Genomic DNA, 13,318 nt, shown 5'->3' with positions numbered 1-13,318 from the left:
TGTAGACCAGGCTGGCCTCGAACTCAGAAATCCTCCTGCCTCTGCCTCCCAAGTGCTGGGATTGAAGGTGTACGCCACCACGCCCGGCTAGAGTTGAGCTTTTTATGTAGTATTTTCATTGCATTCATTTACTGTTTTTCTGAGCATATGTATGTGAATAACTGCATGTATAGGTCCAAGTACAACCTTCTGGGTTTCACCTCGCCTTCGACCATGTGTGTCCCAGGATGCTGGAGTTCAACCTTGGCAGCAAGCATCCTTACCCAATGAGCTGTCGTTAGAATCTGATGCTTGATATGAAAAACTCCAGGTGTGGCATGGTGTGGTAGGCAGCACTCGGGAAGCAGAGGCAAGAGGATTTCTGTGAATTTGAGGCCAGCCTGTCTACATATATTGTTCCAGGTCAGACAAGAAGTGAAAGACCCTGTCTCAAAAAAAAAAAAAAAAAAAAATCTAATCTTCTATTCTGTGGCTACACTGGGATCAACCCAAGGCCATAAACACACTAGACAAGAACTAGACCAACAAGTTACATCTAAGCACACCTAAAAAAAACAAAAACATACAAGCAAACAAACAAAAAACCCTCAAGGAAACGAACAGTTCAAAGCTGGGTGGCCATTCATCCTAGGAATTATGAGGCTGCAATTTCAAGGTTAACCTGGGCTATACAGGAGATCCAAGTAATTCTTTGCTATTTAGAAAAGACTCTGTCTCAGGAAGGGAAATACAGCACCCTGAGCCAGGCATCATCAAGGATTTCACACATGTCAGATCACCCCGGAGATTTCAGGGAAGCCTGGGCTAGCCTGGGCTATCTAGCAAGATTTCCTCCAATGCAGAACAAAAAGAGATGAAGGCTAGCAAGATGTCTCAATGGGTAAGAAAGCTTGCTGTACACGCCTGGTGACCTGAGTTTCATCCCTGGAAGCCACATAAAGGTGAAAGGAGAAAACAGACTCCTCCCAAGTTGTCTCATGATTTCTGTATGTGCACACTATGGCCTATATGCTCCCCCATCCCCCGTCACACACTACAACACAAAAGAGTAAGTTAAGAAGAGTTGGGAAGGGGATATAGGCAGCTACAATCAGTAACTCATCATTGCATGCATCCTTGGTCCCAGAACTCCCCTCACCGTGGCTGTACGCTCCTGGTCCAACTGCTGATTTCTCTGAAGCTCCTTATAGAGCTCACCTCCTGGAGCATACTCCAGAATTAAGTACATACGAGTGTCATCATAGAAGTAGTTGTACAGGCGAAGGATATTCGGGTGTCTGAAGGAGGAAGGAAGGAAAGGTCAAGGCAAGCAAGACAGCACAGCAAACAGAGAAATGTGCTGCCAAGTGCGCCAACCCCTAGTACCACTCCCAGAACCTGTATGTGGAAGAGAGAAACTAATTCCTGCAAGTTGTCCTCCACGTGTAGTCTGTGACTCACATGTAGACCATGTGCCACCACAACCCATAACTTAAAATAAAATTTAAAAAGAAGTGGGAGTGGGTGGGTAGGGGAGCAGGGCAGGGGGAGGGTATAGGAAACTTTCGGGATAGCTTTTGAAATGTAAATAAAGAAAATATCTAATAAAGAATAAAATAAAATAAATAAATTTTTTAAAAATTGCTGAGCAGGGCAAGACTTTAATCTCAGCACTCCAAAGGCAGATGCAGGCAAATCTGGGAGTTTAAGAGCAGCCTACGAGATCTACAAGCGAATTCCAAGACAGCCAGGGCTACACAGAGAAACTGTGTCTCCAAATAACCAAAACCAAAACTAGAATAAACAAACAAATAAATAGGGATAAGATAAAACCAATTACTTTGGGACAGAGTTTCACTGCGTAACCCTGATTGACCTGGTGCTCACTGAGAAACATCAGGCTGGCCTCACACCCAGTGATCCACGTGCCTCTGCTTCTCTGGGGCTCAGGACAAAGGAATAACTTTTATTTATTTATTGGGGGGGTGGGTTAGAGACAGGGTTTCTCTGTGTAGCCCTGGCTGTCCTGGAACTCACTCTATAGACCAGGCTGGCCTAGAACTCAGAAATCCGCCTGCCTCTGCCTCCCAAGTGCTGGGATTAAAGGCGTGCGCCACCACTGCCCGGCAGGAATAACTTTTTACAAAAGAAGATGTACATCACCACATCACCTGAGGAGCAACACTGGTGGTGGCAGGAATAACTTTTTTTAAAAAGAAGATGTACATCACCTGAGGAGCAACACTGGTGGTTGACCTCTGACCTGCACATCTGTGTACACTTGAAACTAGTGTGTCCAACACCAGGAGAGAATTGTTCTAACCGGAATGAGTTGCAGAGAAAAGTCTTCAGGTTGAAAACAAAATGCTTATTTGGGAGTCATGAAGAAGACCGAGTTCAGAAGTCAGGGCAGCAAGAGGGAAGCAGGGGCTGGGAAATGGCAGCTCTGAGTTCCACATGAACCATGCTTACTGTAGATGTGCCTGGATCTCCACTTCCCTGCGAAGTTGGTGCTCCAATCCCCCCTTCTCTATCTCGGACTTGAAGAGGACCTTCAGGGCCACGATGAAATTATTTTCCTTGAGCCGAGCCAGATACACACGCCCAAATTTCCCCCTGCCCAGAGGACGCCCAATTTCAAAGTCATTGACGGTGAAACGCTTCCTGAATAGACGGACGGGACGAGATGGCCTCATTTCAGAGACTAGGAAGAGTTAGTTAGGGGTCCCCAACCACTCCCCTTCCTCATTCACTGAGCTCACAACCTCCGCAGTGGTCTTCCATAGGGAAAATAGCATTTTAGATCCATGAGCCAATGCTCCTCTTGCCCAGCTTACTCGTCACCTGAGTCCCATTTTCTTTCTTCTAGAAACTTGCAAAGCACTCACCTGGTTGAGGTGCTGGGCTCCATCTGGCCAGTGGCTAAGGAAAGAGAGAGGAAAAATGGCCATGGTGATGCTCAATAGCAACCCTAGTCTGTGGGTGGTAGACACAGGAGGCAGGAGTTCAAAGTCACCCTCCACTCCACAGCAACTTTGAGGCCCACTTAGTCCACAAAAGTCTCACCCTATCAGAGCCTGAGGGAGGGTGGGAGGGGTAAGGGTATAGAAGAGGGGAAGGGACTTCAAGAAAGGTGTAGGGGAGGACATGGAAGGGAAAGGGAAAAGGGAGGAGAAAAAGAAGGACTGAAGGAGAAGGAGAGATGGAGAATGAGCCCAGGAAAGGAGGGGGGGAAGGAGAGAGAGGGAAGAGGGGGGAGGGAGGGAGGGAGGGAGGGAGAGGGAGGATGGGGCAGAGAGAGAAGGCTGAAGCCTTCACTGCCAATGCATACACATACATACCGCGCCCCTGGCTGCGGACCCCAGTGACCTCTAACTGTCCCCATCCTGCTGCCTCGTCCTCCTGCTTGCAGGGATCTATCACATACATGCCACCACCTTGGAATCGGTCCGGGTTCTCCTACCTCTTACTGGTGTGTGAAGCCGAGCCCGAAGGAGATGAATCTTCCCTGAACTCTAAAGAGGTGAGGGCAAGTTGAAGTCCTGCTAGTTGCTTAGATCCTGGAAAAGGGTAGGCGGGTAACGCTCTGACTCCAGCCTCCCCAACCGCCCGGAATGTCTCACTCCGGGACACACGGGAAAAACGCACTGGTAATCCGCTAGCACAGCTGCACTGAAGCGGCTTCCAGATCGCGCTTTAGCAGAGTCTAGTAGATCCCAGCTGATAACCATTGGTTATCTTTCTAAAGCCATAGGCGTGCCCAATAGGCGCACCAGAGAAGCTAGAGCTCCCAGGCTGCTCGCCCCATAGGATGGTGGGGGCGGGCCCAGAAGGAACCTAAAATCACCAGCCAGCAAAGTACCTTTTGCTGAGCTCAGCAGGAGGGGCTCTAGGTGTTTGTGTAGGTACGAAGGACCCCGTAGTAAGAAACAGTAAATATGTGTGTCCTCTGTCAAATATGATAAAATTTATGTTTATTAGAATAGGGAATTAAAATCTTTACAAAACCTGCACACGCCTTTAATCCCGGCACTCAAGAGGCACGGGGCATCTCTGAGTTTGAGGTCAGCCTGATCTAAAAGAGCAAGTTCCAGGACAGCCAAAGCTACACAGAGAAATCCTGTCTTGAAAAACAAAGTATTGGGGGCTGAAAATCCAAAACAACCCAAGCAAAGCAAGATACTTGAATTAGGCAGCAAAAACTGACCACTAGGGGATAGCAACACAGACTTGGGAGCTGACTGCTTCTTGGGACGTTCATCCATAAGTAGAGGACAAAAGTCTATTGTACTCAAGGCCTGCTACTGATTGATCAGGGCCACACAGCTGGGGAGCTGAAAAGCGACCCCCAGCCAGAATATCACAGAAAAATGTTAAACCTGAAACCATCAACATCTGCGCCAAGTTACAGTTACATATTCCCACCCACCAGGATTTGCCAGATCCGGCATGACATGCATGATTCCTGCCTCTGGGACAGGACTAGCAGGCATGGGCCTCCACAAGCGTCAGTAATGCTAGTTTGTATAACACTGTACATATTTTTTATATTCCTCTCTCAAGGAATGTCCTCCTTGTTAGCTAACGTTAATGACTCCATGATAATCAGAGACAGCATGAGTCCGGAAGGGGAGGAGACGGTGTAGCTAATGTCTCAGGAAAGTGGCAAACTCCTCCGAAGGTGGGCAACTGTCTGTCCTGCGGAATTAGGTCAGTTCCCACCCTGTGGTCTGAGGAACGTTAATTAGCCTCTCCCTTCCAGAGGAGCAAGGGCTCCAAAACCTTCCTAAAGTTCCTGAGTGTCATGGCCTTTTCAGTACCCAGGGAGGTCTTTGGGAACTTAAACTTTATTTGACCCCTATTCAAAATGGAAGTTCTATTCAAAAGGCTTCAGTTTGGTTCCTTCTTACAAAACAAATTTTAAAAAATCCCACCTACCTTGTGAGACTTTTTTGCAAGTGTTCCTTGTTTGTCATTCAGCCACCTCCCCATCCCACAGGGTTCCTTTTTTAGCACTGGGTATTTTTAATCTTTCTGTAGACCAGGCTGGCCTGGAGTTCCAACAGATCTGCCTGCCTCTGGTTCCACAGAGCTGGGATCAAAGGCCTGTGTTTCCACCACACAAGGCCAATCCAAGTAGTTTAACCCTCCCTATGCAGTCAAGTTTTTGTTTCCACAAAGGCTCACTACTTTTTGTTTGTTTGTTTGGGGGGGTTGTTTTGGTTTTTGGGGTTTTTTTTTCCAGGCTGGCCTTGAACTCAGAAATCCACCTGCCTCTGCCTCCCGAGTGCTGGGATTAAAGGCATGCACCACCAGTGCCCTGCTGGCTTGCAGCTTTTAAAGAAATTTGACGGCCTGAAGCAGTGACCCTTTCCTGTTCTTTTCAGACTAGGCAATGTGAGCAAAATTGTAAAGACCAACCCCAGCTAAGGGGAAGAAAGCAAACCACCCACACACACACACACACACACACACAAACAAGCAGACACACTTGTCCCCACTGTGTTCCCTTTGCAGTCTGAACTCACAGACACACTCCTCCCCGCGCCCCCAGCACTCCCAATATGCACACACCTCGGCCTCCCCAGTGCTGGGATTAAAGGCCATGCCCTACAGCCAGCCAGCTAAGAGATATATTTTAAGAGTAGTCACTGTGCTAACTACAAAAATCTATAGCCTTCCAGTTTTAGCTTTTATTGCTTGAGGTTTGATTTTTCTATAGTTGTTTGTTTTTTGAGACAGCATCTCACTGTAGCCCAGGTTGGTCTGGAATTCACTAGGAAGCCCAGGTCTCGTGCTGGGCTTACAGGCATGCACCACCATGCCCAGCTGTGGGATAGTTTTACATAATCTGTATTCAAATGCTGATTTCTGTGCAAGAACACCTAATTGCTATTGGATGTTGGCAGTGTCGTCATTGTTGAAGCATCTCCTGTATCAATGTTATGTAAAAATTGTTATCCATCACCTCGGATTGGTTAATTGTAGAGAGCTTCGGAGGTTGCTTCTAGGAATGTCAACCTGATAAACCCCTAGACACAGTGACAATGGGACTTTCTTTATTGCCTGTTTGATTACTTTGATTATTGTCTAGTTTTGTTTATGCCTTAGCACTGACCATATACTTGGTGTGTACCTAGAATGGTATAAAAGCAGACTGGAAAAAAAATAAATCCGCCTTCAGCTTCAGAACTGGCTGGGGTCATGTTACAGTGTTGTCTAATTGTCTTTTTCTTTTCGATCCTTGCTCCCTTCCTGGAGAACCCACTGACTGAGCTGGCTTGGACAGTTCATAAAGATCTAAATAACCAATAGCTGGGCAGGAGAGATAAACTAGGATTTTCCATCCCAGTGAGGGGTTCAAAGGTGGGGACAGAGATCAAGAAGGGTGTCATGAGGGAGTCTCCATGAGGAGATGATGGAGCAGGAGCAGCCAGGGAAAGACTAAGAAGGCAGGTAAAAGGGCATGTGGCTAGAAAACAGGCCAGGCCATCACAGACAGGCCAGAATAGATGAATTTCTGTCGAGCTGTAATTCTTGACTTTTCTGAATAAATATAATCTCTGTGTCATTATGTGGGAGTGCACACAAGAAAGACCATAGTTACACTTTTACATGATACAGTCCTCCTGCCTCAGCCACTTGTAGGCATACCCCACTACACTTGGTGGTTTCTTTTGTTTTGTTTCTTTTTGGTTTTTCGAGACAGGGTTTCTCTGTGTAGCCCTGGCTGTCTTGGAACTCACTCTGTAGGCCACGCTGGCCTCGAACTCAGAAATCCGCCTGCCTCTGCCTCCCGAGTGCTGGGATTAAAGGCATGCGCCACCACGCCCGGCTTTTCTTCTTTTTCTTCTTTTTTTCTCTGGAGAAAGGATCTCACCACGTAGCCCCAGCTGAACTCATAGACGCACCTGTTTCTGTTCCCTGAGTGTTGATAAAGGCTTGTACCACCACGCGCAGACTTACATTTGGTTTCTTTTAGCAAATATTGTGTGTGCGTGCACATGTGTGAATGTTTTGCCTGCATGTTTGTATGTACACTCCCTGCACACCAAGAGCCCAAAGAAGACAGCTGCAAATGGGGTTGTGGATGGCTGTAGGCCACCACGTAGAAGCTGGAACCAGACCCAGTGCCCTGCAAAAGCAACCGCTGCTCTTCACACTGTGGTACCTCATCTGCAAGGTTATATAGACAAACCTTGTCTTGTCTCAGGAAGGGGAAGAAAGAAAAAGAAAAAGATATGTTATAGAACCACATAGCTACACCTGGCATTATTCTCTATTTTATTTGGCTGGCTGTGGCTGAGGAGAGTGAGACAGACACCTTGGAGTAAAACTCCTCTAGGTGATGCAATTAACACTGCCCCCATAGAAGACATAAACTATCTGCTGTGACAGAAAGCATACGCAGGGAGCCTCAGCTGTTGTTCAGCATCATAACCTTCAAGTACGAGAGGGGTCCAGAACTCCTTTCAAAAACTGGTTCCTATCATTAAAACTGGTCAGTGTATATTTTTTTTCCCAGAATAGGTACTTCACTTCTGGCCCATAAGCAAATTCCATAGAAGAGATAATTCAGGGAACAGCAAGGCTTCACCAAAAAAGCAAATTATTTGGTTAAAAGGTTTGGCTTGAACAGCAAGCATGGTGTTAGAGGCCTTTAATCCCAACACTTGGGAGGAAGAGACAGGTAGCTCTCTAGATCTGTAGTCTACACAGTGAGTTCCAAGAGCTACATAATAGAGAAACCCTGTCACTGGAGGGTGGGAGATGGAAGGTTTGGCTCGGACAGGATACATGGAGATACAGTTGAGAGTAAAGGCACTGCTGGCTGTTCACTACAAATGTTAGTACTATCTTTGGTAGAGGAAAGAGAAAACCAACTTCATAGTTCTCTGGGCTTCACATATGTGCCACCCACCCCTAAAAATAAATTACAAATAATTTTGCTTAAACATTAAGCCTAAATACCAACCAACACCCAAATGGTGCCTGGCCTTAACAGCCCCAGGGTAGATCACAGTGACACTGAGATCTTATACAGCAGATTATTCGTGAAGACACGGGATTCCTTCTCATGTCTGAAGGACTCTCATGAACAAGAAGGTTGGAAAGAGTAGTAGGTAGAAGAGAACTGTGGATGGAAATTGGGAGAATGAGGAAGGATACCTTTTCCCGCAACGTATGGAGGTAAATGTGAAGAATAATTATTAGATATGACCAATGTGGAACAAAGGCCACATATACCCCACTGCTGCATGGGTTGCACAGGTGCATTACAACTCTCAAGGCACTTGGTGAACAAAAAGCTTTAGATGCAACACGCTCTGTCTCAGACACTGATGCTAACACACCAACACATCAGGAAATTAATTCTGTGTCCTCCAGTGGAAGCCAACAGTCAGTGACTGCCATCAATTTCCCAGGATTGCAGGCCACTGACAGATATTGATTAAAAAACAACAACAACTTGCTCTTTTTGGACACATAGCTCCATAACATATTCCAGCCCTGTGGATCCCAAGAAGACTGAAAGCCTTGTTCTTTGACTAGATCTGGTGTTCCTGGAAATGGGTGTGATCTCTCTTCCTCTCTGAGTATTTGGACAGCCTGAAAATGGCAGGACCACCTTATAGCAACAGGCAGGTGACAGAAAGCGTGAGAGTCCCTGAACAGCTGTGTGACACAGAGCTCTCAGCTGTCCATACGGACTCCGGAATGGGGGAGACAAAGTTATATGCTGCACCACTGAGCCTGGATCTTGACATGGCAGTTAGTGCTGAGTCATACTAATCATGGTGGTGTGAATGACAGCACCCTGCCCAGACCTTTGAACACATGTCTCCAGCTGGTGGCACTGTCTAGGGAGCCTTAGGAGGTGTGATGGTGCAGGAAGACACACATCACTGGGGACAGGCTTTGAGGACTCAAAAGCCTTATGCCATTCCCAGTGTGTCTCTGCTTCCTGACTGTGGTTCAAGACATGAGCTTCTCCAGCTAACAATCCTGCTGCATGTCATCTCACTTCCCCACCATGATGAACTCTTACCCCTCATGCATGAATCACAAGCCAAATAAACTCTACCTTCCATCAGCTGCCTTGGTCATAGTGTTTTATCACAGCAACAGAAAAGTAAGGAACAAACTTAAAACCACAACTGGTGGTTCAGCGCATCACTAGAGCCACAGAGCTGGTGGCAAGAACCCAGGTAGCAAGTCCATGCAGGGAGAGGAGGTTCTGAGACAGTAGTTATGAACCTGACTCATTCCCGGGAGCCATGACAAATGGGATGGGGCAGGGAGAATGAGAGGAGCCACAGATCACAGGCTTCCACAGCTACCAATCATGAAACTATCCACTAAGAAGCATCCCAAGAGACTGTAGAGATGACTCAGTAGTTAACAATCCTTGCTGCTCCTTCAAAGGATCTGACTTTCAGATCACCACTCATCATCAGGTGACTCACGATAGCTTGTAACTTCAGCTGCAGGAGGATCCGATGCTCTCTTCTGGCCTCTGAGAGTACCTACCCAGGTGTGGCATATACTCAAAGACATATAAATAAATATAAATCTTTAGGGGGAGGGGGAAAGGCTTTCCAGGGGACGCCTGGTCCAAACCTCCAAGCCCCTCCTTCCATTGGCCCAGACTCTTTTTTTTTTTTTTTTTTTTTTGTTGTTGTTGTTTTTTCGAGACAGGGTTTCTCTGTATAGCCCTGGCTGTCCTGGAACTCACTCTGTAGACCAGGGTGGCCTCGAACTCAGAAATCCGCCTGCCTCTGCCTCCCGAGTGCTGGGATCAAAGGCGTGTGCCACCATGCCCGGCTGGCTCAGACTCTTAACCAAGCAGGTGCTTCCGCAGGGGGACTTGACCACTCTGTCCATGGCTCCTGTACTTGCTCCAGCTGGCACAACAGCCTCAGGCTGGGGACAGGATACCCTTCAGGGAGAACGAAAAAGCATACTTGGAGATTTTGGCAAAACAAGATAAAGACCCTCAGTCTCACAGGATCTGGTCCACACCTTGGAATGAAATTGCTCCAACCAACTAAAAAAGGTTTCTGTGCCGTACTAAACGCTCCATTGGAAACTAATCCCTGGCTGGCAAGCCTGCTCGCTAAGTTCAAAGCTCCTGCTGCCAAAACTGAGGACCAGAGTGATTTCTACTCACGTGGAAGAAGAGAGAACCAACTCCTGTAACTTGTTCTCCGAGCTCAGACACACACTTTTGACAAGTGTGTACATATGTCATACAGATCTTTAAGAATGGAGTAATTTTTTTTTTTTCAAGACAGGGTCTTACCTTATAACTCTGGCTGTCCTGGAACTCACTCTGTAGATCAGGCTAGCCTCAAACTCACAAGAGAGCCGAGTGTCTCTGCCTCCGGAGTGCTGGGATTAAAGGCATGTAATCACTACACCTAGCTGCACTGACTTTTTCATTTAAAGAAAATAATACTTGTTTGATATATACAGACAATAGATGCAAACCTTTTAAGTGAAATATGTCATATTAGGTAGGGTGGCACTAATCTGTAATCCCAGCAATTGAGAAAAGCTGAGAAAGACAGCCTGTCTACATGAGAAAAATCTGCCTCAAAAACAAAACAAAACAAACAAAACCCAAATATGTTATCTGTATTAGTCTGTTCTTTCTGCTGTAACAAAAGAGATAGTAAGCCGGTTGGTGGTGGCACACACCTTTAATACCAGCACTCACTAGGCAAAGGCCGGTGGATCTCAAACTCTTGAGGTCAACCTGGTCTATGAAGCAAGTTCTAGGACAGTCAAGGCTATTACACAGAGAAGCCCCGTCTCAAAAAACCAAAACCAAACCCACAAAAGGCATAATATAATGAACAGCATGGTAATACTCACTTCTGAAGACTAACAGTCTACTTCAGTAACTCCAGTGGTTTGCTCCCATGAGGGAGGACAAGCAGGTACAGATGGGTGAGGGAGGTTTGCCATGCCAAGATAGGAATAATCATCACACTCTTCTATAACTGCACACTCTCAGAGGATCTAGCTGGGGTATCAGAAGAACAACAGTGGAGGGAAGAATATATTAATCACTAGTGTGATGGTTAGCTTTATCAACTTTATTACCTAGGAAGAGAATCTTCATGAGGTACTATCTACACTGGATTAGCCTGTGGGCATGTTTGCTAGAAGACTGTCTTAATTATGATAACTGATATGGGAAGACTCAGCTCAGTGTGGGGGCCATCGATCCCTAGGCAGCAGTCCTGAAACATAATGAGCATAATGAGCTAAGCCCCACCTCTCAAAAGTCCCCCCATCGCAACACCCTCACTCAGAAGAACAATCCCGCCCTCATAAAAGCCTGGGAGACAAAGCCAGAACGCAGCAGTATGCATCTGTCCTGAAGTTTTTAGTTAGACGTAATGCAAAGTTTTGAGATGTGCATGGTGACGTATGCCTGTAAGCCCAGAACCTGGAAGGGTGAGGCAGGAACAGCACTGTGAGTATGAGGGCTAGTCTGGGCTATCTATAGTGAGGTTTCACCTCAAAAAAAAAGGAAAAACAAAATAATAAAACTAACCAAAGTTTTACAGTGTTCTTCCTGTAAGTCTATAAGTCAAAGACTCTATAAAGGGTCTATTTTGGAATTTCCTCACAGCATCCCCAGATACAAAGTCAGGACCATTTTATACATGGACAAACCAAGGCTCAGGGCTTCATCACTGTGTGTGTGTGTGCGTGTGTGTGTGTGTGTGTGAGTGTGTGTGTGTGTGTGTGTGTGTGTGAGAGAGAGAGAGAGAGAGAGAGAGAGAGAGAGAGAGAGAGAGAGAGAGAGAGAGCTATATGCTGTTTAACCACAAAATCATGATCATACAGAAGGTGTGGAGTGCAGGCACAACTGGGATGCTAGTCATGAGCATCAACTGGGAATCCATCCAATGGCTGACACACAGAGACTGCAGTGCAGGGTTGTTCTGAACCCCTTTCCTGTAACAACCTATGTACACTGACAAGGGCAGTGGGAATAGATATCCGGTATGTTCGCATCTAAGCAGACGATGCTGGGACAGAGTGGGATTGGATAAGAGGTCCAGAGCTAAGAAGTTTTAAGAACAATGCTAGGGGCTGGAGAAATATGTCAGCATCAGCATCAGCATCAGCGGTTAAGAGCACTCACTGCTTTTGCAGAGAACTGCGGTTTGGTTCCCAGCACCCACACAGGCAGCTCACAGCTACCTGTAACTCCAGTTTCTGTGGATCCAGCACCCTCTTCTGGCCTCCATGGCACTGCATACATGTGATTCATGTGTAGACAAGCAGTGATGTGCACATGAACAACAATTTTAAAAACTATTGAAAGGGGGAAAAAAAAGAGCAACTCTGGGATTGGGCACCGGGGACCTGGGCTCCGGACTCTCTTTTTTATTTATTTATTTATTTATTTATTTATTTATTTATTTATTACATGTAAGTACACTGTAGTTGTCTTCAGATGCTCCAGAAGAGGGAGTCAGATCTCATTACAGATGGTTGTGAGCCACCATGTGGTTGCTGGGATTTGAACTCAGGACCTTCGGAAGAGCAGTGGGGTGCTCTTACCCACTGAGCCATCTCACCAGCCCCGGCTCCGGATTCTCAAGTACCACAAAATGAAAAAAGCCTCAAACACCCAGAGAAGTCAACAGCAGAGACTAAGTGTTGGGTGGCGATGCGGCAGGGCCTTGCACAGGAAGATAAATTATCTTCAAAGAGCAGAGGTCACGCAAGGACACACTCAGGGATTATACTGCAACACCTCTGTAAGAAACAAAAAACAAAAAACTATACATCAAAAAAAAAATTGTGTGTCTAGCAGGGTGGTATGTCATGGTTGCCATGGTGCATGCATGGATGGAGATTAGAAGACAATTTGTGGGGTTCAGTTGTTTCCTTCCACCATGTGGGGCCTGGGAATCAAACTCAGGTCATCAGGCTTGGTGGCAAGTATCTTTACCATGGAGCTATATCACTGATGTGGATGTTAACAGTGGGGAAAGACGTTGTGAGAGGAGGTGGGTTGTGCTGGGAAACAGCAGCCACGTGAAACACCGCATTGTCTTGAGAACGCTCCTCAAGCAAAGGGAAGGGCCAAACGCCTTCCTGATGAAGAACAGGGCAGGCAGCCTGCAGAGAGACTGTGGCAGTGTGCATCTCGGGCTGAAAGGAACATATGAAACGAGATCAGAAGGGTCTGTCTCTGTCTCTGTCTCTCTGTCTCTCTCACACACACACGCACACACACGCACACACACGCACACACACACGCACACGCACACACACACACACACACACACGCACACACACACGCACACAC

At 46.6% G+C, this 13,318-nt stretch overlaps 2 protein-coding genes across 5 annotated transcripts in view; both read right to left on the bottom strand.

Annotated features, from left to right (window-relative positions):
* Aurkc (aurora kinase C) overlaps positions 1-3,050 on the bottom strand; it is an 11,499-nt gene extending 8,449 nt beyond the window's left edge. For both annotated transcript variants that reach the window (XM_029531989.1, XM_029531988.1), the window contains exons 1-3: positions 2,868-3,050; positions 2,452-2,643; positions 1,139-1,277 (exon numbers count right to left, since the gene is read on the bottom strand). In XM_029531989.1, coding sequence (XP_029387849.1) covers positions 1,139-1,277; positions 2,452-2,643; positions 2,868-2,890 — 354 coding nt within the window. In that variant the 5' untranslated portion in view covers positions 2,891-3,050. The remainder of the gene's footprint in view (positions 1-1,138; positions 1,278-2,451; positions 2,644-2,867) is intronic.
* A 6,718-nt stretch (positions 3,051-9,768) lies between these two features.
* LOC115062604 (zinc finger protein 550-like) overlaps positions 9,769-13,318 on the bottom strand; it is a 10,001-nt gene continuing 6,451 nt past the window's right edge. Inside the window, exons 3-5 of one of the 3 annotated variants that reach the window (XR_003842552.1) lie at positions 12,565-12,762; positions 10,858-11,008; positions 9,769-9,919 (exon numbers count right to left, since the gene is read on the bottom strand). Coding sequence is in view for 1 of the 3 variants with exons in the window: in XM_029532125.1 (XP_029387985.1) it covers positions 12,740-12,762 (23 nt within the window). In the remaining 2 variants the exon portion in view is untranslated. Of the gene's footprint in view, positions 9,920-10,857; positions 11,009-12,528; positions 12,763-13,318 lie in introns of those variants that run through there. The other 2 variants (XR_003842553.1, XM_029532125.1) reach the window with 2 other exon arrangements.

This window comes from Mus pahari, chromosome 19 (assembly GCF_900095145.1).
Source record: "Mus pahari chromosome 19, PAHARI_EIJ_v1.1, whole genome shotgun sequence".
Classification (NCBI taxonomy): domain Eukaryota; kingdom Metazoa; phylum Chordata; class Mammalia; order Rodentia; family Muridae; genus Mus; species Mus pahari.
Note: the sequence above shows the minus strand (reverse complement) of the source record. Positions and strands in the feature narration are given on the sequence as shown.